Below are 27,599 nucleotides of genomic sequence, written 5' to 3' on the forward strand. Positions count from 1 at the left end.
AAACGAATAATTCGTTTTACATATAATTTTTACCCACTCTAATTCCATACTTTTTTTACCTACACTTTATTTTCTTATCAATATTAAATTTTATTTTACCTCCCCCTTCCCATCTTCCAAAAAAACCTTCACCTTCATTTATCCTAACCTTTTACTCTCCCTTTGCCTGAATTTATCTCCTTATCAATTTAGGGTTGAATTACCACATGATACTTCTCATTCTACACATGATCCACTTGGATATAAAAATTTGAATAATTTTACTGCTAGAATCACTCAAGCACGATAATTATTTCAAAAATAATTTTATGATATATAATAAAATTTTAAATAGTTTGTCATAGTTTAAGTATTTATAAAATTTAAAAAAAATTTGCTACAATATCTTGTAGTATTTGCCAGATTCTCCTGAAAAATTGATTTGAGTAGACATAGAACCCTCTAATAATTAGGCGGCGATGCAACAAAAAATTATATAAGTAGATCCAACTCGGCCAGCCCAGGGAAACAACGAACATTTCCATTTTCGACAGCCTTATTAGCGAAAATTTTTTTAGGAAAATATTTTAAAGTGAAAGTGAGTTAAAGCATAATCGTATTATGATAATAGATTCGTTTGTTTTTTAAAGATCCAGGTCCGATTTAAACTTTATAGGCCTGATCTGACTTAAAATATGGTCCGACCCCATCCGAAAAAATAAAAAATTGGATTATGATAGTGTTGTTAAGCGGCTCGTTTTGAGCCGATTTTTTAAAACGGCTAACTCAATATTTTAGCCATAAAAATATTGCCTAAACCTGGAGATTTCGATAAAATATGTCTAGAACTTTGTTCCTTCTATGAGCAAAATCTTCAGGTTTGCATAGCATTTTCTTGAATATTAGATAGCCGTACAAAATTAATGAAAAAATTATAGCCAAAAAATTAGTGAGAAATAAAAAAAAACGTGTTTTTTTCTTAACCCTGTTCCCATCAAAAATTTAATTCCAAAACATTCACTACTTGATAAGTTTTTTTTAATGAAAATGTGGCCAAAACATTTTTCTGACATTTCAAAACTTTAGTCTGTCTACTTTAAATTTTTAAAAATCTTTGAAATAAGTTTTTGACAACCTAAAACGAATGGTTTAAAAAGGCATTAGAAAAGCAAAAATAAAATTGATGTCCCAAGCTAAAAATCAGCATCTGGCTAGATCGAATTCAAGAGAATGTCTATTCTAATCTGACCAATTCGAATAGGGCAGGTCGCGTTCAGGGCTCTAATTCATAGGTATTGATTGATGTTAAATACGTCACCCCGTCGTTCAAGTTATTCGATATAAATAGTCAAAATAAAATATTCAAATAATTTGATGATTATTATTAATAATTTTTATTTTAGTTTGGCCGGCTTTTATTTTTATAGGTTAATTTTTGATTATTTATTTTTCATAAATTTGTATTCCAAATATTTTAAAATCTCTCAATATTGAGGAAATATTTCAATAAAATTGTTTATAGAGTTTCACAAAATATTTTTACTTTAAAGGGAAATTGATTTTAATTGAAATATTGGATTTTTCAGTAGTATACCATAATCAAACCCTTTAAAATGGAATAGGACAATGAAATTTTGGAAAACCCCAATGGGATTTAAAATATTGTTCAAATAAAACAAAAACCTATACGTCAATGTTATGATGGCTGTGCACCTTTAGCAGATATATTTTAGAGCCAATTTTGTCTATTGTGAATTTCAGAATTGGGCAGTACCACGAATATCTGTATTTTAGATATCTTGACAGTATATTTTTAGCATTTTTGATAGGATATTTTTATCCTTATCTAAGATACTTTTAGTTTATATTTTTTATCTTATACAAAAATATTTATTTTTTCTCCTTGACAAAAGATACATATACTTTAATTAATTTTTGTTTAAAAAATTCGATATCCATTTTTAACTTTATTTTCATGGATTCTAGCAATAATTTCGTTGTTTTTCTTTCTTTCCTATCTTTAAATTTTAAAATGAATATTCATTATTTAATATTTTGACACCAAGTTTATTGCTGTAGGCAAATTAGCAGGGCTGGGCAAATTTTTAAAAATATAATATTATTTAGTAGATAAAATCGTATAAAAATTATTGATGTAAATAAATCCATTTAAAAATATCGGGGTGATTTAAATAACGATTTTAATAAAATACATTTTCCCTACGCTTCTTTTTTAGTATCCATCCTATAAAATCCCAACTTTCGCAGAAGGTTTCATCCTATATAAGACCTAAAATTCTCATAGATGAATTTTGTTTTTCATTTCATTGTTTTAAGTTATTTTTTCATTTTGTGCTTCAGCTGTTTGAGAGAAAGGTAATATATTTTAATGAGCTCGTGATGAATTTACATGATTTTATTCATATCAATTATAATATCGATTTGCTTAAACATGGTGGTTTTAATTTATGGCATTGTTTTCATGCCTAATCGCTAATTTAAAAGTATTTATTTTTTTTGCAACATTTAATAACTTTAAAAAATTAATATTGATTAGTGTAGTAAAAACATGAAAAGAATGCAAATATTTTTTAAGCATAATACGAGATATATACAAAATAAATTATAAATAGATTAATAACTTTATTACATGTAAATTATAAAGCCTTTTTTATATTCATGCAAATTCAGATTCATCTATCCTAATACAACATTCTAATCACAATATTTATACATATGGAAGGAAAGTTAATTAAAATCCATATCATTAACGCCAGAATACGTCGAACGCGTATAGTATAGTATAGTGTACTTGTCAATTTTTCCGAACCCAAGTTTAGATCGCTTATATATCTGATACTTGACAAAATTATATAAAAACAATCTTAGTATCTACCCTTTTTGCTACAACAAGAATACCCCCCCCCCTATTATAATAAACTATAACGTGTATCTATCAACGCTTTTTGCTAACCACTACTTATCATATTTACTTGGAAGAAAATCTTGATTTCTACAGAATCCATCATAAAACCTCGTTTGTTACATCTTAGTACGTTCTATCGGTCTTCACCCTCAATCTCGTCACGGCTTCTCAGTCCCTCGCGTTCCTTTTTACACTTTCCACCCCCTTCCCGCCCTCTTTTCGAACCCCTGAAAAACATTTTATCACGGAATCATTTCTACAGTTATTAAATTAATTGATGGTAATGGTTACTTGTTCTTCGGAGGCCCCCGAAAGCTCCCCTGCCTCAAATCCTACCGTCATCCTTAATGGCCCGCTTTTAAACGGTGACATTTGCAACGGGATTTCAGATGCCGATCTTACTCCACGTCCGCTCATTAATAATGGGCACTATAGCGGAATGAAAGGCAGGTCTTTACGCGGCCGAGGAACCTTTCAACAGCATTCCGTTGGGATTGGACGCGGTCACTCAGGCGGTTCCCACCGATTTAATCACACTAAAGGAATCGATCCCAGAAACAAAGGTAAGCCGAGAGGGAATGAATGTATCATTACTCGAATTATTTAAAAGTTTTAAGTCATAATTTAACATGAATAGATTGTTGATTATTTGATACACTAGCTATAGCCCAATCGAAGGCTCATGGTCAAGTTAATTTTCTGAAAAACATAACAGAGTAGAAATGGGCTCATTTTTAATGACGCGAATATTACAGAGCAGGGAAAGAATATTAAAAATGTTATTTTTTAAAACTTAAATATATATTTTTACAAAGTGCATGCTATAATTAATTTATTTGGTTCCTACGGGCCCGCCCAGGACGTATTCTCCCACAATATTAAAATTGACATAAAAATGCTTTGAAATGCGGAATAATTAACCATTGTGTCTTGTTATTAATCATAATGCTTGTTATTGTCAGTATTTTAATTTTATGGGGTTATTCCATGACAAATCGACCAAAAAACTAGATTTTTGACCACCTATTAAAAACGAATGAAACTTAATTATAGTTTTATAGTGTCCAATTTAAATAATGATTAGTAATGCTCCCCAAATGGGCACGGAGTTGTGGGCTCTCAAAGTCCAATACAGATGCCATCGGTTTTGATAATTTTAAATTACTCGATATATAATATATTTATTTAGTCCAAATGAATAAATTATATATCATTTTGTAGCACTTAAGTTTCTCTTTTAGAAAATATGTAAATATTTTTAAAAAATTCTTATCGTCAATGTATATTTCCGGTAAAACAAAAATGTGTTATTTTGAGCTGGTCCCACTTTAGGGCGATGAAACTCATCATATATGTGTATTACCAATATATTTAAATAAGAATTAGAATGGATGATTTTGTTTTCATTATTTTCGAAATAAAAAAAACTAAAAGGCGATATTTAAATTAGCAAAGACCGACAAATGTATTCATTTTAAGTCCGATATGGCTCAAATTTTTTACTTTAAAGCGACGATTAAAAAAATAATATTTTTGCCCTATTCTCATAAGGGTATGAAAAAAGTTTAAAAGAAAATTTTTAAATCTGCAGGCGCTTACCATAAATGATAATTATTTTTAACAAGCGTGAGCTGTAAAATATATCAAATGTACATCTATATGGTTATACACATTATAGACATCCTTGAGAAATTGTAATAGGTGTTACAATATTGATATTGAATCGCGATAAATAAAGATTCTTTTATATAATAATCGTAATATATTTAATGTTCGTAATAGAAATTGCCTAATTTATATAAAAAATTTATTACAATGATTTCGTAACGATAGCGTTTTTATACTCAAAATTATGAGACACTAAACAATATTTAAATGTATTGGCATTAAACATACCTGATGAGTTTCATCTTCTCAAAGTGGGGCTAGCTCATAAATAACTCATTTTTGCTGAAAATAGATCACCACTGAATTTTTTTAGATTTTCTTAAATTGAATTTTAAGGGCTACAAAATGATATTCAATTTATGCATTTTGACTAAATATTTGTCGAACAATTTGGGAAAACTAGATCGAACCTATATTGGACTTAGTTCATAACTCCTGTTCCTTTTGAGCTAATTAAAATTTTGATTTATATAAATAACATGTCAAGTTTCATTAATTTTTAAAAGGTCACAAGCGTTATTTTATTCCCTTATGACGCACGCTAAACGCCGTCTACGGTTTTAATTTAAAATGGAATATGCCGGATGCACGCGTATATTAGAAATAATAGATTATATTTACATAGTATACTGGACTATACAAATTAATCAATTCTTTTTGATTTTCACCTAAAATTAGTATAATTTTTTTGTTTTATTTACTTTGTATTTGCTCATCACCTGATTTATTAAAAATACATATTGTCACATGTAAGATTTTGCAGTAACTCCCGAAACATACGATTTGGATTTTCCTTGCGTCGCATCACAAAAAAGTTTTCCGAGTGCATCTTTGAAAATATCACAAAATACTATGCTAAGTTCTACAGATAATCTCAGCGACGAATCATTAGGTAATAGGTGGGCCAGACCCTTTATTCTTAATTGCACACCCCACGATAATATGACTGACTCCCAAATTGTCAATAAAGGAACATTAATAAGCTCTGGTGATTTCAACCCAATTGCTCAACCAAGTAAATTGCCAAAATTTAGATAAGTGACATGTATTTTGAATAAGATATTTTTTATCTTGACGCTTTAATTATCTAATCAGATAATTTTATATAACATTTATTTATTCCAGGTGATGCCACTAAAACCTTAGCTATCAAATCTTTACAACCAAATTTAGGCCTTGATGTCGAAGGTGGTGAATCATTTGACTCTCAAGTTTATATACACAATATAATAGCATTTGATGGGGCATCCAAAATATAAATTTGCATTTAAGGGTCATAATAAACTATGATTTAATGATAAAAAGGAAGAATCTCGTTTATAAATTAATACAATTTAAGATTGTTTCAAAAATTAATTGTATCTAATTAACTTACTAACTGCCACAAACTAAAAATGAAATAGCCAATTTTATTTCTTCTGTCAACTCACATATTACTTTTCGTTATATTAATTCACGTCTGTTTTTTTCTTAATAAATAATTTTCATTCAATTTGTGACCGACCTAATACTGTGGCGTTGCTATATTACTATACTAGTTAGGTCTATTACTTGAATAAGACATCATATTTCGCTTAGTAGTATTTCTTTTTAAATGTAAATTTCAATAAAAAAAATTTTTACATGTTATTTTTAAAATTAATAAATGAGATTCTTCCTCCAAAAAAAGATTTTTTTATTAAAATATTTAAAATGAAAAACTAATTTTCTAGAATTTTCTAGTCCATATCTGTTTACAAATTTTGTTTGGACTAGGCTAAAAGAGAAAAATATTCTTTCTGCAGAAGCTGAAGAAGCCACTACACCATTAAGAGTTGAGTGAATATAGGATTATTTCTAGATTATTATCAATAAAACTTTTCTTTGATCTCCGCTACTCAGGATTCGAAACATTATTTAATATAGAAGGCGAAATAACATTTCTCATTTTTTTAATTTAATTATTAATGCCAGTTAGAGCGGGTTGGACTAATAAAATACCCTTTTTCGGGTTTGTGTCGAGTTATAAAAGGTTTCCGACCCGATAAATAAATATAAATATCCCCAATAATTCCTCTAACCCAAACATTGATCTGAGCTCCGGAGGCGAGTGTTGGAGAAAATGTGGACTTTCTAATATCTATTTAATTAAATATCCCCAAATTTTCAGTATTTAAAATCATTTGCCAAATTTTAAATTGGCGAAAGACTCATTAAAACCATTTTTCCAATTTAATTGTTTTAGCTCTTAAATTCCTGACTATCCCTGCTTCCTCAGTTAGCAGTGAAAGAGCGTTTTCAGCGTTAGCTATGGTCTTTTAGATAGGAAGACTTGTTTAAAGCCTTACAAACTCGTCTCCTTGTTTTTATACATATTACAATTATTCACTATATGATACTATTGTTAATGATATAGATATATCTTTATAATATTTTCATATTATGCACATTATTGTTATATAATCGAAATAATTTATAAATTCGATTGTATTTCAACTTTTTAATATTTAAAGTGAATAAAAAGGTATATGTTTCCAATATAAATAAAATGCAACTTAATATAAATATTGATTATATTATGGCGGTCAAATTAACTTTTATTTAAGGTAATACACATAATTTTTAATTGTTTTTTGGATATTATAATATTTAAACTCAAATTGAAAAAATTAGTTGGGGTCGGGATGAAAAACATTTTGAATTCGGGATCGGGTCGGGCTCAAACGGAAAATTTTTATAATTTGGGCTCGGTTCGCGAAAAAATTACTTTACAGACCTCTAATGCCAGTTGTTACAGTAATTGCTCTACACAATATGATATTTATTTTGCAATACGTTCAAGGATTTTGTGATTGAAATTAGTATCTTTAAAACTGAAGCTGTTACTTTTAAATGTCTGGTAATTTTTTTTAAAATATTTTTTCGGTATTCACAAACTTTTCATATTTATTATCATGATCGTAATAAAAGATATCTGATAATTTGACATTGACTTAAACATGATTGGACATTATTTGTTAGTTTGTTCTGTCATCATTGGGATCCTTTAAAACATAAAATGATTATTTCTATGATTTAATATTTCCTTTACACTTTTTGTATAAATCATTATAATCGATTGAATTATGAGAAGTGCATCTATGAGTTAAAATATTTTCAAAATCAAAATTTGTGCTATTAGTTTTAGTATTCCTTATCCTATGTTTCATTATTCATGTTCAGTAACAACGCTTGTAACCATGCAATGAAAATCATTTTTGTATTTTATACGTGTTGTTGAACGGCTCGATTTCAGCGATTTTTTTAAAACGTCTAACTCAATATTTTGGTCAGAAAAATGTTGCATACACGAGATTTCGCTAATAGTTGTCGTCCAAACCTTTGTGTCATCTATAACCAAAATCTACAGACTTGCTTAATATTTTTTTGAATAAAATATTGTTAGCGTTTAAAAATCGGCTCAAATTGAGACGTTTAGCAACACTAATGAGACCTATCTTTTCAAATTATATTTAATAATTGCAAAATTTTAAAGCTTAAGTCAGATAAAATCTAACCTTTTTAAAAAAATCGATTTAAAAGATAATGATTTAAAAAACACGATGGAACTAAGCCACTTCCAGCTTTCATTTAATTTTTTTGATCAACGTTTAAGATGCTCCTTAGTAGTTCAACGTCCCAAGCTGATAGCAACAATGGTGCCAGTAACGATACCTCTAAAACCGCTTCTTCCTCACTCTTCAACAACTTTCGTAGCAAAAAAAGTTAGATTTATTTTTATTCTTTCATGCCAATATCGTATTTCAAGAAACTTTAATTAACACTCATTATTTATGGTGATATTTTTTAGAGTTTTACATATTTTCTAGCTTATTCATCCCTCAATTTTTAAATTGAATTGACATTCCTTATAACCTAATTTATGTCCCTCTCTAGTTTATATTTGCTAATTTTTAAGAGTCTATTATGGGTAATTTGTTTAAAGGACACTAATTTAATTGAGTTAGAATTCTTAAAAACAAATAAAGAAAAAAACTATTACAATATTTTGGCATAGGCAAAAAATGGGTGCCACTGGTAATCGAGCGACCTTCCTTTCGTGAAGAGCACTTCTCTTCGGCCTCTAGTCCAAATCATCAACCCTTTCTCTCTAAAAACCATTATCGCGCTTCAAATAATCGAACCAGCAATAGCCTTAATAACCCCGGACCCAAAAAGGGAACCAATCCTGTTAGTAGCGATATTAGCCAATTAGTTGACACGAAATCCTCGGAGGAATCAGAAAAGAAGCATGAGGACGAAAATTCACGTGAATTGTGCTCAAATGATGAAACCATTTCCAGTAACAAACTTAAAGGTTTGCAAAGTAATTATTAATATATTAAAGACTACCATTCGATTTCTATTTGCCGTTTTTAACTGACTAAATAATTTTTGTAATTTATATTTAAAAAAATATACTTAACTCATTAATAGAAAAATAAATTATGGTGAAAATGGGGATAAAATTTGATATTTTAATTTTCTAAATTTTCCTTACTTTTATTCTGTCCCAGCTGCTACGGTTTTCTCGTCTGAGCGCCATTACTCCCGCCCTGTTCTTAATACCTCTTCGGTCCCCAGATCAGCAAGACACAATGCTACTTCTAGAGATGAAAGTATCAGTGGGGGGAGCGTCGGAGAAGACCGCAAAGATGGCTTTGGCATGAACAAGAAATGGCGTTTTTACTCGACTGGGAATGACGGCACCAATTTTAACGGTAAAAAACGGTATTCCTCACACTACTTTGCTGCTGCACATTATCCGCCCCCCACTCTTATTTATTCCCAGACGCCGCCTGCATACGCCTCTTGTAAGTTTTGTTCGCAAGGAATAAAGAATTTGATGATAGTTTGGATATTATTTTATTCATATAAGAGTAGAATGAATTGATTTACTTTAATCTTTTATTAATTTCTTATTATTTTTTTTACATACATTTATAAATAGAAATCAATTAATTATAGAAAAAATTACGTTATTTAATGTTTTATATCCAACCTAAAATATTTAAAGACTTCGGCACCACATCGCCTCTCTATGCCACTCATAATCACCCCACTGGTCCAGTTCAGTTTCCGTTCCCACCACCTCGTTTCCAGTACTACTACTATTACCACCATCCTAATCGTTCCCCAACTCCAGTCTTAGGTCCAGTCCGCCCCAGCGGACTCGATCATATCTCCCGCCATGCAGCAGGGGGTGGGTTATTATTAACTTCACCTTCTCACTCTTTCCACCTCAGGCCCGCGCCACCCCCTCATCAATATCCTTACGATAACGAGGCTTTTGCGTCCACTACAACCTTACCTCTCAGACTTTTAACACCGACAGTGATAACTCCTTCCGTCTTATCCAGCCCACCCCCTTCATCCCCACTACCGGGAACGCCTTCACAATATGCTGTATTCAAAGTGCCACTCGTAGCCCAGATTCAAACTCAAATGTATTATAGTTTTTAAGGATTAAATTGAATATTAAGTCCTTTACGTCAACTAAATTTTAGGGATGATTCATTTTAATATGTTAAAGTATATGTTTGACTGGAGAGCTATTTGCTATCTCTAATTCACAATAAGTTTAAAAATTATCATAAAAACCTTTTCTTAAAATAAAATTGATTTTTGGTATCTATTTATCGCTTATCTTTGTTAAATATTAGAGCTTCAGATATTAAATATCTGTATTAAACTGGCGACTATTGCCTTTTAGAAAGTTGATTCTATAAATTAAGTTAGCAGTATTAGTCGATTCCAGGCATTTTAAAGGTTGTGTCACCATATTTATTTTTTAGGAACCTTTCATGATTGGACATATTGCCATTGTTTTCGCACAGAGACTCTTTTTATGATAGCACAAAATACGTAAACAACATTTTTTTATATTTAGTTATCATTCAATTAAATTCTCATTTCAAAACGAACATTTATTTTAAAAAAAAATTTTTACATTAAACTTATAAATTTTTTATTAAAAGTCAGTATATAATATCTATAAAATTATTTTAAAATAATTCATCTTTGATATTGCATAAATATATTTTATAAAATAATCGAAATAATTTAGTTTAAAAATAGAATATTTATAAACTTATCGAATAAAAAGAAAAAAGAAAGTTGTAATTTTTTTTATAGAAAAGAATACTCAAATATTCTTATTTATATGTACGAGGATAATTTTGCCTTATAATTGGAGAGTATTATAAAAAGGAAGTTAAAACATAATTATTTGGAATTTAGAAAGAACATATTTTAATTTAATATTTTGATGAAATTATTTTTTAAATTTATATATATCAGTTGATGTAGATATTTTTCTCAAGTAAAGAAATATATAATTAAACAATAATATATTTTTTTCATATTGTAAATATTAATTGTTTACAAATTAATTTTTTTAAGATTATTTCGATTATTTTATAATATACTTTTATGCAATACCATTGATGCACAAAATATTTTAATGAATAAATTATAAGTTTAATGTAAAAAAAATTTTAAAAATAAATATTCTTTTGAATGAGAATTTGCTCGAAAAAATGATAACAAAATATATAAAATGTTGTTTACATATTTTGTACTCTCATAATTAGAGTTTCTATGCAAAAACAACCGCATGTAATTATCACTTTTTTCTAACGATTTTGTAAGCACACTTCTAGAAATAATCTTATAGTAATTATTTTAAACTCACATGATTAGATTGTATATTATGTATTTTTTAGTGAATACTACTTTAGTGAAGAAAATTTACAAAAAGATTTTTTCTTGCGAGCTAATATGGATGCCCTTGGATTTATACCCTTGTCACTCTTCGTTAATTTTCATAGAGTCAAGCGGTTAACACTTGATACCAAACTTATTAAACAGGTAATAAAATGCCCTCTTATTTATTTTAATAATCTTTACTATGCCTTGTTATTTTAGCAATATTACTCCTTTGCAAGTCATAAATTTTGTCTTTGTATAAGGTTATCTCAAGGTGTCTTTTAGTTAATATTAAAACTGCGAATATTATCTTTTTATCATTGAATAAGATGGCATCTAATAGGTTGAAGTATCATAAACCTAGAAATAAAAATAATATTAGCGGCAAGATTAAAACCCTATTGGTCATAATGATGCAAAATCGCTTTATTAGAGCCGATTCCTAAAAACTCCTATCTTAGTATTTTATCCGGAAAAATATTATGCAAGCTTATAGAATTTGTTCATATATGGCACAAAGGTTTCTTACATTATTAGCGAAATCTCAAGGCTTAGGCAATATTTTTTTCTGGGTAAAATGTGAGCCGTTTTTTAAAATTGGCTTAAATGGAACAATTTTGCCACTAATTGGGTGGAATATTTTTCCTACATTATAAAATAAGAACTTTATTTAATAGTTTATTTTTGTCACAAATTTATGTTAACCATGAAAATATTACCTGTTCATAATAAAATTAAGACGAATGTAATTATTTATTTCTTTTAATATAGGCTTTAGAAATGAGTCCAAAACTTGAATTATGCCTATCTTCCACCGAATACAAAGTAAGAACGATCAATAATCCCACGCAGTGGCCTTTATACAATACCAGTCAACATCAAGACACTCCAAGTAAATTCAAACTATAAAAACCAATTTTTGTCATTTCGTTTCGAAAAATATGTTTATATCTTTTACAACTTTTATTTATACTCTTATAATTCTTTACAACTCAAATAATTATATGCTTATACTTAACTCCTATAGATCCTCTTATTTTTATATATTTATATTTCTTAATAACTTATCTTTATGATGTAGGTACCATTTTATTTTTATACAATTATAGATTTTTATTAAATTTTTTACATATACTTATGATTTTTTTTAAAAATTATTATTTTTTCTCATAAAACAAAAAAGTAAAGTCCAACACTTAATTTATCGCGATCTTTTTGTATTCTAAAAAAATGAACAAAATACATAAGCAACATAAAATCACATCATAAATGTTTTTATATAAAAAAATATCAACACAAATATTTTAAAAAAAATTTTATATTATAACGTATATTAAAATAAACCATAAGAGTTAAAATAAATATAAAACAACATTCTTGACAATATCAAAATAAAATTTTTGGAAATTTAGAAATATCACCATTTTTTTATATATAATCTATCTTGGTCTATTCAAAAATGTTTTTAATAATGCAATAGAATACTAATGTTTCTCGATTCATATTCTTTTTTGAATAGCCTGCATGCTTACTGTTCTTCCTTATTGGTATACAAGTTTAAGAATAAGTAATATAAATATGATAATAGTTTTTGATAAATGATTAGGGATTTCCAGGAAAATGACCTCCATTATAGTTTATTTTTCCAAATAATTACACCTTTTTATTTTTTAGTACCCGTCTTATCGTTTGGGTGAAATTTTTCATTTTATTGATTATTTTCCTATAATCTCATTTACTTTTTTAGCTTAATTTAGAGCAATCAATCGAGTTTTATTAATTTCTTATACCATAATCCTTAATTATAAAAAAATATGGATTAGTTGTCAAAGAACAACCAATTTCCATTTCCAAAGTACTCATTCCGTCCCCTTCACCCATTGGTAATATAAAATCTCTAAAAACTAGTCGCAACAAATTCAAAATGATTACTCAAAGGCGTTGGTCTAGCCTGCCGTTGAATTACAACACATTGTGTTTGGACGACGTTAGTCTCTTGATTTACTAATTAAAATTTATTTCCTTATTATATATAGCACCTTCTAATTAAAAATTTTTGTATATAACTATGCCTATTTATTTGGGAGATTATAGTCGTGCCTTTTTCAGTTTAATTTAACGCAAAAACTTTAACTGCTCAATTCATATATTATTTATTATCTAGGTAAAATTTTAATATATTTTATGCAGGTAAATTTGGTAAAACTGTTTGTTAAATGTCTAAGCAACAACTCTTCACCAGCTCCGCCTATTCATTTTTCTACGAATTATTTTTGCAAATATTTTCGCAATAGAAGCTGGTCGGTTCCAGACTTGAGAAGCACATCAAATAACCCAATTTGGAGTCAATGGTTTAATTTACTTCTATAAATAATTTAATTAATTTTTAAGTTTGGTTAGGCATATTTTTTGCGCTGGGATTTTTTTTCAAAATATCGTTTGATTGATAATTATTTTATATTAGCCTTGACATTACTTGCAATAAAGACGACGAAAACTCAAAATTGGACTTAGATTTATTAGCTAAAGACTTGACCGTTATTTTACCTTCGCCAACTCTGAAGCAATGTAAATATTTTTTTCTGAAATGAATATCAATTCTTTTTAAGCAAACTAATTTTGTAATGTAATATTTTTTAAGGTATAATTAATTATCACATCTATATATTTTCCATATGGGCTAAATTAAGTTTAAAAATAGAAATTTTATGCCTCAAACACAAATTTCCATAATAAATATAAGATTAAAATATTACATTCCACTTCTATTATTATCCCTGAATGCACATAATTACCTATTAGATGTCAATACAGCAAAAATTTATTGAAAATTTAGATTCGATTAACTATAAAAAATAACACCACAAATACATTTCTGAATATATTATTGCAAATACCTTACCGCAAATGTATACCCACAAAACCATTATCACTAATACATTATGGCATATGTATTAATACTCAAATATTATCCAGAATGTATTACAGTGAATCTATTGCGAATATATTATCACATATACATTATCACTAATGCGTTACTATGAATTCAATACCCAATTACATTAATATAGCCACAAATTTCTACATAATAATATAAGATTAAAATATTACATATCCATTTCTATTGTTATTTTTGAATATACATAATTACCTTTTAGATGTCAATACAGAAAAAATAGTATCTCAAATGTAGATTCGATTAACATAAAAAGATAAATTACCGAAAATTTATTTTGTGAATATATTATTGCAAATATTTACCGCATAAGCATTACTACGAATACATTATGGCATAAGTAATGGTTTTCAAATATTATCGGGAATGCATTCCCGTGAATCTATTACTGGGAAGATAATATTACTAGGGCTGTGCCGATATTAAATATCGGATCATATCGGCACGATATTTAGCTTTTTTAAAAAATATCGGATCAATCAATAAACCCCGATCTTTTTACTTTTCTTTTTTTTATTATTTTATGTATATTTATTTTACATTAATATTATTTTCTAAATAATTTTTTTTAAACAATGCAAATGCACCTTTAAGTTTTATTTATTTTTTAAAATAGATATATAGTATTTCAAAAGTTTTTTTATAAAAATAGAAAGTAACACCCAAAGTTTTATTTATTTTAAATCTTTTAAATAATAACGCCAATTTTATTATTTATACTTTAAATTACGAATGTACCGATATTTTTTATCGGATCAGATCGGGCCGATATTTCACCTATTTTAAAATATCGGTTATCGGCCAATATTATATAATTTGCCGATCCGATATAAAATGGCATCTTTAACAAAAATAAAATGTTATAAATTTTTTTAAAAAAAGTTGTATCTAAAATCATTTATAAATAAAATCGAAATCCATATTTTTTTAATAATAATAATTAATTAATAAACATTCTGCCATATTGTTATTTTTTTGCGCATTCTGTTTATATAAATGTACGATAATCTCTTCAGAATCTGTTTTTAGTGAAGCTGGTGATATTGACAATTACCATCGCCGCAGGCTGATTTCTGATAAATTGGAAATTTTAGTATCATAAATGAAAAAAATATTAGTGACAAAATTTTGTCCAAATTTATGATTAATACGCGACTGAAAGCATTATTCTGAAAATTTTATTAATGTTTAGTCAATTGTAAATTAATTCAATCCATTCGGTGTAGAAAGAAGAATAAAATCGCCCCCCAAACCTCCCATTTTTTATGATCACCCAATATATCTTATTCTATGTTGAAAATAATTATTTTAATTAAATTTTTGTATATAACAAAATTTTTCAGAGAATTTCATTATAGATTTTATTTATTATTTATACAATAAAATAATTTCAAAAGATATAAATTTTAAGATTATATTAAAAATTTATTCTAAATAACTATATTTAAAAAAAATAGAATTACAATAAAATATGAGTAATTCTTGTGCGTTATTTAAAAAAATCTAATTTAACAATGATAATATAATTATTACAAATGAGTATATTAATAAAACATAAATAATTCTTATTAGAGATCCGCAAAAGTAAGAAAATCTGGATCAGGCTGGGTTGGGCCTAATATTTTTTAAAAAAATTCGAGCCAAGTTGGGTTGGGCCTTAGAAATTTTTTAAAATATATCTAAATATATCAATTTTATGTAAAATAAAAATATTTGATTTTATTTATAAAAACTAGACGCCATATAACATATATCTTTTATTTTGAGTAATTATAAAAATAAATTTCTATATTTTAATAAATTCGGGCCAGGCTGACAAAACTTTTTTAAAAAAAAATCGGGTTCGGACTGGCAAAATTTTTTTAAAATAATTTTGGGCAGGGCCAGGCTTGAAAAATTAGGCCCGATGCAGATCATTAATTCTTAGTGCAAATGCAATATTTTTATTAAAAATAGTATAATATATAAATATTATTAGTGTTCTTAAACGGCTCGTTTTGAGCCGATTTTTAAAAACGGCTAACTCAATATTTTAGCCAGAAAAATATTGCCTAAGCCTTGAGATTTTGTTAATAGATGTTCAAATCAGTCTTGCTTAATATTATTCAGGATGAAATATTGAGTTAGTCGTTTTTAAAAATCGGCTCAAAAAGAGTCGTTTAACAACACTAAATATTATGACTAAGAATTCATTATAATTACGTTTTGAATATAAAAATTTTATGACTAAGATCATATTATAAAAATATAGAAATTTTATAATTTGAATTTATAAAGAGAGGTCTTCTTTTCTCTGAGATTTGACTAATTCATCTAGAATCAAATTTTTATCTAGAATAATCTCCTTATAAATATTTAATATTGCTAATCATTTAAACGGCTTTCACCTTTTTTCTTAAATAGGTTTTTAACCTTTTCAAAGTTGAAAAAGACCTTTTATTAATGCAGGTGCTAATCGGTAAGGTAGCCAAGATAAAAAACAATGTTTTGATATTAGGCAGGGAATCTAAAGTGCAATTGGGTTATTCCATGTCAAATGAGCAAAAAAATCAAGATTTTTGGCCGACCCCTTTCAATTTCGATAAAAAGTTGTAGACTGGTTATATATGTTCCCATTAGATTATAAACATAATTTTAGCGCATTAGCAACTATATTAGCGGAGATAATCGGGGTTAAAGGTCCAAAAAACGTCTTTTTTTGCTTTTTACTGATGTCAAATAATTAGTTTTTAATTTAAAACTAAATATGATCAAATATTGAATCTAATATCAATAGCTAAGTTAATAATTGATAATTATGGCGAAAACATCAAAATTAATTTTTTTTTATGGGTCATCTTAGGGTCAGTTGAAAACTTGAAATTAATATTTCGAAATGTATATGATCTCCGATTTTTAATTTTTTTTAAGAAATATTATCCGTTTACTATTTTTTAATAATTTCTTCAACAATTAGCATGGCTGGATATTTATTTAAAAAAATATTGCTATTTTTATACTTTAAAAAAATAGATGGCGCTATATATAATAGTTTTAATATGTTAAAATTTATTTTTTTATTGATTAAAAATATTTTTATGTATAATATATCATAAAATTCGATTATATAACTTTGTAAACCTTATTCCCCTGAGATATTCGCAGGATAAAAAATTTTAATAATTTTTTTAATATTTCAATGTAAATTAAAAATAATTAAAAAAATCCGACTAACACACGAACAAAAAAGCAGGATTAAAGGAGTGCAGGAAAATTATTAAGGGAAAAATCGAAAATCACATTAATTACCAGGCCTACCCCCAACCCCCCCCCCCCCCAGACTAAGTCATACCCATCAAGATCAAGAATGTTATGAAATTGTCATTATCTTAAATTATTAAAATAACCAGATAAAAATAAATTTCGAAGATTTTGAAAAATTTTTTAAGCAATAAAAATAAACAAAATTATAGTTCTGATGAAATAAGCCGACTCATGCCTGGAATAAAAGATTGTGTATCTGTTAAAGGCGAGAAAGAATCAGTCCAAGGACTTAAGCTTAAATAAATATTCAAGATGTTTAAGGAAGAATACCCAAATATATCAATTGGATTCTCTAAATTTGCCGAACTTAGACCAAAAAACTGTATTTTAGTTGAAGCTAGTGGCACACACACTGTTTGTGTCTGCACTTCATCAGAATGTGAAATTAATGACAAATGTAGAAAAATTTAAAAGATGGGGAATTTTTATCAATTCTAGATTATTCTGAGAATTATTCCTTCATTTTACAAGATGAAGTTCAGGGATTTCATTGGAACAACGTACAGGCCACTATACATCCATTTGTAGCATATTATAAATCTGGAGAAGAATTAAAAAATATATATATTGTTATTTTATCCAAATTTAATTCTAAACCAAAAAAAATAATATATTTTTCAGATGAAGCCGCGTCTCAATACAAGAATCGCAAAATTTTTCTGAACCTATGCCTTCATAAATACGATTTTAATATTCCTGCCGAATGTCATTTCTTTGCCACTGCTCACGGCAAAAATGCATGTGACGGTATCGGAGGAACTGTCAAAAAATTAGTTGCCAGAGCTAGTCTTCAAAGGCCAAATAAAAATCAAATCCTAACCCCATTAGAATTATATAATTATGCTAAAGAAAATATTAATGGAATTCAATTTGAATATGTATTTAATCAAGAATATATCGAAGAGGAATTAGCCCTTCATAAAAGATTTAATGCACTGCTTATACATGGGACCCAAAAAATTCACGGGGTTATTCCCATTGATCAAAATAGATTAAAAACCAAAATATATTCTAATTCCTAAAAATATAATATAAAACAAGTTTCGTTTTTAAATGAGAAAATTAATTTTTAAAATATTAATAGATATATAACATGTGTATTTGATGATAAATGGTGGTTAGGATATATAATCGATAAAAATGATATAATTGAAGAAGTAAAAATCCGATTTTTACACCCTTGTGGACCTTCAGCCTCATTTAAATTTCCTCTGAAAGATGATATTTTAGTGTTGCCTAAATCTCATATTCTCTCTCTCTGAAGAAATCTCACAAGCTAGCCAAGCTTTGTATTCCTTTAGATGAAGTAAGATTTAATTAATTTATAAACTATCTTAATTAGGCTAAATTTGTGAAGATTTTAAAAATTTATGATCTGAATTACAAATAAATATATATAATGGACATTGTAATCGATTTAGTATGATATATATACATTAAGATATTTTTAATCAATAAAAAAAATGAATTTTAACGTATTAAAACTATTATAGCGTTTTTATAAAAGTATATAAATCGCAATATTTTTTAAAATAAATATCCAGCCATGCTAATTGTTGAAGAAATTATTAAAAAAAATAGTAAACGGATAATATTTCTTAAAAAAATTAAAAATAGGAGAAATATACATTTCGAAATATTAACTTCAAGTTTTCAACTGACCATAAGATGACCCATATTTTATCAAAAATTAATTTTGATGTTTTCGCCATAATCATCAATTATTAACTTAGCTATTGATATTATATTTAATATTTGATCATATTTAGTTTAAAATTAAAAACTAGTTATTTTTAACATCAGTAAAAAGCAAAAAAAAGACGTTTTTTAGACCTTTAACCCCCTAATATCTCCGCTAATATAGTTGCTAATCCGCTAAAATTTTGTTTATAATCTAATGGGAACATATATAACCAGCCTATGTTTTTTCATCGAAATCGAAAGGAGTCGGCCGAAAAGTAAAACATTTGACATGGAATGACCCAATTATACATGGAAAGAGCCTGCTAAGCATATTTTGGTCTCAAAGAGTACTCTATTCTGTGAAAATTTTTATACCAAAATTCGACATCACAAAGTAATTTATCATACGATCCTGATAATTCATCAGAATAAAACTCTGAGATTTTCTTAATATCCTCTCGCGTTTCAAGTGTATTTAGACTCAATCGGCAACAGAAAATAAAAGCTGTTTAAAATAAAATTCTGACTAATAAGTCTTTCCTTTAATTGAAATAAAAATGTATCAATAAGGGGAGTAAAAATATTTATTTTATAAAAATCCTCAATCGTAGATGCATCAATATTTAAGCGATTGGGCTATCTAGAAACTACTCTAGGTTTAAAATTTTTAATCCCAAACATATTAGCGATCACCTTTACTTTTCATTATATTTCCCAAATTAAATGATTTTTCTTTTATTTAAAAATTATAAAAAATTAATTAAAATTTTTAAAACTCTAATTAGTTAACAATATAAATTTTATTATTAAATTTATAAATATCTAATTTAACTATGCGAGAAAAAATTTACAATATATTTTTATTGTTATTTAATATTTTACATATAATTTTTAATATATATATTTAAACCATGTGTTATCATTTAAAATTAAAATTCTTATTTGTTTTTTTAAATATATTTCATTTTCATATCGTATATAATTTTATATAAATTGAAACCATTTTTTAAATAATTTGCAATAAGAAAAAAATTATTTAGAAATTTTTTTGTTCGGAGGTTATGTCTATGGGGGGGGGTTCAACCCCCCTTTTCTCTCTGCCACTGCTTAAAGTGATTTAACAATAAAAATATTTTATATACTTTTAGAATTGCAATAGAATTGAATAACTGGGTTCTAACATTTATATTTTTGAAGATATTAGGGTTCAAAGTGGCAAAAATGACGTATTTTTACCATTATCTGCCTTCATTCAATTAAGCATATCTTAAAAACTACATAATAGTAAATAACAAATTTAATATCAAAATTACGTACAAAGATTTTACTTTTAGATAAAAAAAAATTTATTATTTTTTTCCCAATTTCCGGTCATTTTATTTAATATATAAGTAAGGACTAAAATCGATTTTTTGGAAATAATACGACCTTCAATTTATTAAAAAAATTTAGTAGACATTATTAAACTCTTCCTTTATATTTTTCCTTTATATTTATATAAAAAAATTAATCTGGGACGCGGCAATCTTCATTCTCAAAATCGATAAAAATGTTTAGAAAAGTGTATAGATATTTTCCCGAAAGGGGGCGTCTTTGTATAAAATTATATATTAATCAGTTTTTAATGGTTTTTCTTGAACTATTTGATATAATTTAAAGGATTATTCATCTTGTAAGTGAAAATAACAATAAATGGGGCTTTCATTCAATTATAGAAATTGTCTCTCGATAAAAGAAATTCAATTTATTACTTTATTTATAATTTATTATAAAAATTTTTGCCCATATAACATATATTTAATGAATTTTAATAAAATATGTTCAATTAAGTTTCGAGTTCTTGAATATATAAATCAGAATCTTGTGCATTTCATATATGGCGCCCTAAATATTAAAAAAATTGACATAATTTAAATTTAAACTCACTTTCAAAAGATTCTAATACATCCTCACTGAATTTTTTATTTAACATGTTTAGAATATATATTTTAGCTATTTCCTTTAAAAAAATTGAAAAAAGTTCAAAAATAAAGATTATGACAATTGTCACCTATCTGTGATTCATCCTCACTGATATTTTAATTTAACATGTTTAGGATATATTTTTTTAGCTATTTCCTTTAAAAAAATTTGAAAAAGTTCAAAAATAGCGATTATGACAATTGTCACCTATCTATAATACATCCTCACTGAATTTTTAATTTAACATGTTTAGAATATATATTTTTAGCTATTTCCTTTAAAAAAATTGAAAAAAGTTCAAAAATAGCGATTATGACAATTGTCACCTATCTATGATACATCCTCACTGAATTTTTAATTTAACATGTTTAGAATATATATTTTTAGCTATTTCCTTTAAAAAAATTGAAAAAAGTTCAAAAATAAAGATTATGACAATTGTCACCTATCTGTGATACATCCTCACTGATATTTTAATTTAACATGTTTAGGATATATTTTTTTAGCTATTTCCTTTAAAAAAATTTGAAAAAGTTCAAAAATAGCGATTATGACAATTGTCACCTATCTATGATACATCCTCACTGAATTTTAAATTTAACATGTTTAGAATATATATTTTTAGCTATTTCCTTTAAAAAAATTGAAAAAAGTTCAAAAATAAAGATTATGACAATTGTCACCTATCTGTGATACATCCTCACTGATATTTTAATTTAACATGTTTAGGATATATTTTTTTAGCTATTTCCTTTAAAAAAATTTGAAAAAGTTCAAAAATAGCGATTATGACAATTGTCACCTATCTATGATACATCCTCACTGAATTTTAAATTTAACATGTTTAGAATATATATTTTTAGCTATTTCCTTTAAAAAAATTGAAAAAAGTTCAAAAATAGCGATTATGACAATTGTCACCTATCTATGATACATCCTCACTGAATTTTTAATTTAACATGTTTAGAATATATATATTTTTAGCTATTTCCTTTAAAAAAATTGAAAAAAGTTCAAAAATAACGATTATGACAATTGTCACTTATCTATGATACATCCTCACTGAATTTTTAATTTAACATGTTTAGAATATATATTTTTAGCTATTTCCTTTAAAAAAATTTCAAAAATAAAGATTATGACAATTGTCACCTATCTATGATACATCCTCACTGAATTTTAAATTTAACATGTTTAGAATATATATTTTTAGCTATTTCCTTTAAAAAAATTTGAAAAAGTTCAAAAATAGCGATTATGACAATTGTCACCTATATATGATATATCCTCACTGAATTTTAAATTTAACATGTTTAGAATATATATTTTTAGCTATTTCCTTTAAAAAAATTGAAGAAAGTTCAAAAATAACGATTATGACAATTGTCACCTATCTATGATACATCCTCACTGAATTTTTAATTTAACATGTTCAGAATATATATTTTTAGCAATTTGCTATAAAAAACTCAAAAAAGTTCAAAAATGTCGATTATGACAATTGTCACTTATCTTATGGTACATCTTCACTGAAATTTTGATTTAACATGTCTACAATATATATTTTTATCTATTTCATTTAAAAAAGTTCAAAAATAACCATCATAACAAATGGCTCTTTTCTATGGTACATCTTTACTTATTTTAAAAAATAACTATGATGGAATAGTTAAATCAGAGCGTTATAATTTAAAGAAGCTTTAAGAAACTTTCCCGCCTATAATATTAATATCTACTAAATGTTATTTGACTTTTGGTCGAAAAAAATGATCTAGATATTTGATTACGTGAAAAAAAGCAACCCTAACTTTAAGGCGTCTTTAAAAAAACGATCCATATTTTGGGTCGGATTGAATAAAACGACCCGATGTTTGAGTCTGAGTCAGAAAAACGACCCAAACTTTGAGTTGGAGTTGAAAAATACGATCTAAACTTCAAGTTGGAGTCGAAAAATACGACCCAAACTTCTAGTTTGAGTCGAAAAATACGACCCAAACTTCAAGTTGGAGTCGAAAAATACGACCCTAACTTCAAGTTTGAGTCGAAAAATACGACCCAAATTTCAAGTTTGAGTCGAAAAATACAACCCAAATTTTGAGTCGGAGTCGTAAAAAACGACCCATATTTTGGGTCGAGGTCGTTTTTTTCGGCTTGGACTTGGGTCGGAGTCGAAAAAAACGACCCATATTTTGGGTCGAAGTCGTTTTTTTCGGCTTGAACTCGGGTCGAAGTCGTAAAAAACGACCAAAACTTTGAGTTGGAGTCGAAAAAAACCACCCAAAATTTGGGTGAGCTCTGTTCGAGCCGACTCGGCTAAGCCGATTAACAACACTAATTTTAATGCATTTTTTAAATCTGTTTTGTCATACATTATATATTTGATGGTCATTTATTTTTTGAGTATTATATAAAAATATAAAAACATATTGTTAAATCTTTTTAATTTTTTGCTTTTATTATATTAATTTACCCTGTAAATTTATAGGATGTTGATTGTATCATATTACTAAATAATATTCATATGGTTTTTAAGTTCTTTCTATAAAAATCCTACCCTAAATTCAAACTCAGCACTATTTTACCACGATTATACAAAAATATTTACTAACTATGAATGCAAGGTTCTTTTTTATCTTTAATAATCATTTTGCATATTTTTATCAAATTTTAAGCAGGATAAAAGGAACAACGATTATGAGCATGAAAATATCGATTTGTTTTTTTGTTTCGACTGAAATTTTATTTTAACATGTTAACAATTTATATTTTTGTTCAAATTAGGTAGTCAAACAATTTAAAAACTATAAAAATAACGATTATGACTATTGTCATTTATCTAGGGTATATCTTCACTGAAATATTATTTTAACCAATTCATATTTTAGCCCATTTACTTCAAAAACTTTTAAAAATAACGATTATGACAATGGTCACTTTTATATGGTACACTCATGAAATTTTAATTTGACATTTTTACAATCTATATTTTTATCCATTTGTATCAAAAAACTTTAAAAACAACGATTATGACAATTGTCACTTATCTATGGTACATCTTCACTTTTATTTTATCATGTTAGCAATTTCTATTTTCGCCCATTTGCGTCAAAAAATTTTAAAAATAAGGATTATGACAATTGTCACTTATCTAGGGTACATCTTCACTTTTATTTAAACATGTTAACAATTTATATTTTGCCCATTTGCGTCAAAAAAATTCAAAAAACTTTAAAAATGATTATGATAATTGTCACTTATCTTAGGTACATCTTCACTGAAGCTTCATTTAAACGTGTTATCAATACTTATTTTGGCCCATTTACGTCAAAAAAAGTTTAAAAATAACTATTATTACAATTGTCACTTTTCTGTGGTACATCTTCATGAAATTTTAATTTAACAAGTTACAATCTATATTTTTACCCATTTGCATCAAAAAGGATTATAACAATTGTCACTTATCTAGGGTACATCTTCACTGAAGTTTTATTAATACATGTTAACAATATTTATTTTAGCCGATTTACGTCAAAAAAACTTTAAAAATAACGATTATGATAAATGTCCATTTTATATGGTGCATCTTAATTGAAATTTTAATTTAACATGTTAAAAATACATATTTTACAGTATAAAAAATCTAATATGTTTAAAAATACATATTTTACAGTATAAAAAATCTAATATGTTTAAAAATACCGATTATAATTGTCATTCTTCCAGGAACATCTTCAATAACGTATATAAAAGTTGTCAGATTTAATTATCTTCCTTAAAAAGATCATATAAAATAACATAAATAAGTTAAATAAAAATATTATTTAGAAAACCCACCTCTTTTAATCTACTTAAAAAATAAATAATTTAACAAAAATGTTATAAAAAAAAACTATAATAGATTTCACCTAAAAGATTGTTTATTTATAATAAAATTCACAAAAGAATTCCTCGAAAAAGATTTAAAATTTTTAAATCTTTTTGAACCTTAAAAAATATTTTTTGTTTAATTTTGGTCGTGAAACTCACTAATAAATTGTAACAAAAATAATATTACAATAGTAGCATATCATTTTTTTTATTAAAAAAACATCAAATAAAAGAAATCCATTTATCATTTCATAATATAATAATATAAATAAAATATATATATTATATAATATGTTAATTTGTAGATAAATAAAATATTAACATTAAATATAAATAAAATAATAATAATAATAGGCCGCGTTATATTTCGCGAAATAGTTTTCTCTATATTGTCTTCGCGATTTATGTTTTGCATATTGACTTCGCGATTATTGATATATGATAAAAATTTCGCTAATGTATTCGATTTAAAGGTTTCGCGATAAGAGTTTCGCTATGAAAAATTCGCGATATTTGTTTCGCTATAATGTTTTCGCGGAAAAGTATTCGCTAATGTGGATTCGCGATAAAAGTTTCGATATAAAATTCATTCGCGATAAACGACATTCGCTGAAATGACATGGAACCATTTAAAAGATATACATGATAAAAAAATTTATGTTGATGCGCCGATTTACGCCGCCTATGTTGACGGCGGTTAAAAGGCGATGCGCCGATTAGGTTTTCTTGCCCTGGCCGCCGCCGATAGTTTAAACGGCGCACATGTCTACCAATAATACATACTTAAAAGTATTTTGATAATTTTTTTAAGTCATCTTTTACAATTTTAAACTTCTATCTGCCTATTTAACGTGGCATTTGTAGCTTAGTCAGAATAGGCTATATAAATGTCATTGGCATTAGAGGTTTGCAGGGGACGGGTTTTAACACACCCACCACAAGGTAATACTCTTTCCTTTCAAATTCAAAAAAGTCGTGAGCGGTCGGATTAAAAATATTTTTAAAACAATGTGCAGGTGAATTTCTGTTTCTCTCTGACTTTGTTTATACATAATGCCCAGTCATTTATGGCCGCCTCTTCACAATATGTGGTTACGCCGGGTATTTTATTTTTCATTTCGTCGTTCCGGGAGAGGAGGCCGACGAGATATTAACGGTGCCCCTCCCAGCTATTTTTACCATCCGATGCCCTTCTCATCAACCCATTGAGGTGGCTTTTACGTTATAGAGGACAACGGTGATTAAATTTATCTCAGACCACCAGGAACCTTTTTAACTTCTATCCAGAAGACTGCTTCTTTGAGGCACTTTTGGGGGAATTTTAAAATTGATCTCCTATAGAATTGACTCTTATAAATATATAATAAAGCAGCAATTATTCATTTAGAGCAACACATCTATTTGTTTTGAAATTTGGAGGTTTCATATATTATAATTGGTATTTCACAACCGGGTAACTGTGCCTTTCACAATTTGTAATATTTCTCACTTGTTACATTTTTTTTAAATAAAACTTATATTTCTCAAATCAATAACAAAAAAGTTTTCGAAGCTGGTCACATCAACATCCTCAACTACTGCCCTGTATTTCGGAAACTTTTATCGCAAATGAACGACTTTAACCCTCTTCAAAATATGTCCCCTGTGCGTGTTTTTCGTAGGTTGATGCGAGTCCTTGAATTGGCCGTTTTTCCCAAACCTGTAAATTACACAAAATAATTTTATTCTACTTTTGTGTACCCATTATAACTTTGGCTCACCAGCCTCGTTCGATTTAAATTTTATATGTTGTCATTTAGTATGACCTCATAGTTGAAAATTGAGTTTGAATAAGAAGGATAAAGATCCCCTAAAAGCTAAAAGTTTAATTTTTCTTGATTAATGTTGCATCTGTAAATTTTAAAATATTATTTTGTTTTTTTAGGAATTAAATATAATTGAATATAAAATGGTTTTGATATCTCACAAATTTAATAGTTTTCAAGCCTATAGTATTTTTATAATTATTTCTATTAAATTGACTGAAAGTGAAGATCTAATCAAAGTATCAATCGTAATCTATATATTTTTTTAATTCAAATTTTGTGATTGATTGGTTTTATATATAAATTCATTTGAAAATTGAATATAAATAATTTACTTTAAAATTGTTCAATTTTTTCTCTACTTGTCCTTTAAATATATGATCGAGAATAGATGTGAAGTTGTTGAATTAGTTTATAAATTATATGTTTAGAATTCACTTTGCATGAAATTTGTAGTTCAAATGGACATTTTTAATCACGATATAATCGCTAAATAAGATTTCATTATAAACTAAATAAAATGTAAGATAATTTTTAAATTTATTTTCTATTTTTTATAAATTAAAATACTTCGAATGCAAAACAATCATAACTAAGTAATTTTCTCATTTCAACAAAACATTTATTAACAAGATTTAATTATATTTTCATTTAGGTGAGAATATCCAAGCTAAATGGTGCTACAGATAATTACGCTGCTATATCTCTAAACCAAACTAATGGT

The 27,599-nt window shown here is 26.8% G+C and overlaps 1 protein-coding gene across 2 annotated transcripts in view; it reads left to right on the forward strand.

Annotated features, from left to right (window-relative positions):
* LOC135922036 (uncharacterized) overlaps window positions 1-27,599 on the forward strand; it is a 65,407-nt gene that overhangs the window by 19,913 nt on the left and 17,895 nt on the right. Inside the window, exons 2-15 of one of the 2 annotated variants that reach the window (XM_065456443.1) lie at window positions 2,671-3,468; window positions 5,328-5,588; window positions 5,699-5,784; window positions 8,208-8,316; window positions 8,610-8,918; window positions 9,109-9,405; window positions 9,609-10,038; window positions 11,317-11,461; window positions 12,071-12,191; window positions 13,123-13,286; window positions 13,490-13,650; window positions 13,764-13,867; window positions 26,614-26,771; window positions 27,531-27,597. In XM_065456443.1, coding sequence (XP_065312515.1) covers window positions 3,183-3,468; window positions 5,328-5,588; window positions 5,699-5,784; window positions 8,208-8,316; window positions 8,610-8,918; window positions 9,109-9,405; window positions 9,609-10,038; window positions 11,317-11,461; window positions 12,071-12,191; window positions 13,123-13,286; window positions 13,490-13,650; window positions 13,764-13,867; window positions 26,614-26,771; window positions 27,531-27,597 — 2,698 coding nt within the window. In that variant the 5' untranslated portion in view covers window positions 2,671-3,182. The remainder of the gene's footprint in view (window positions 1-2,670; window positions 3,469-5,327; window positions 5,589-5,698; window positions 5,785-8,207; window positions 8,317-8,609; window positions 8,919-9,108; window positions 9,406-9,608; window positions 10,039-11,316; window positions 11,462-12,070; window positions 12,192-13,122; window positions 13,287-13,489; window positions 13,651-13,763; window positions 13,868-26,613; window positions 26,772-27,530; window positions 27,598-27,599) is intronic. The other variant, XM_065456444.1, reaches the window with a different exon arrangement.

This window comes from Gordionus sp. m RMFG-2023, chromosome 1, assembly GCF_954871325.1.
Source record: "Gordionus sp. m RMFG-2023 chromosome 1, tfGorSpeb1-WG-v2, whole genome shotgun sequence".
NCBI classification, from domain to species: Eukaryota; Metazoa; Nematomorpha; class Gordioida; order Chordodea; family Parachordodidae; genus Gordionus; species Gordionus sp. m RMFG-2023.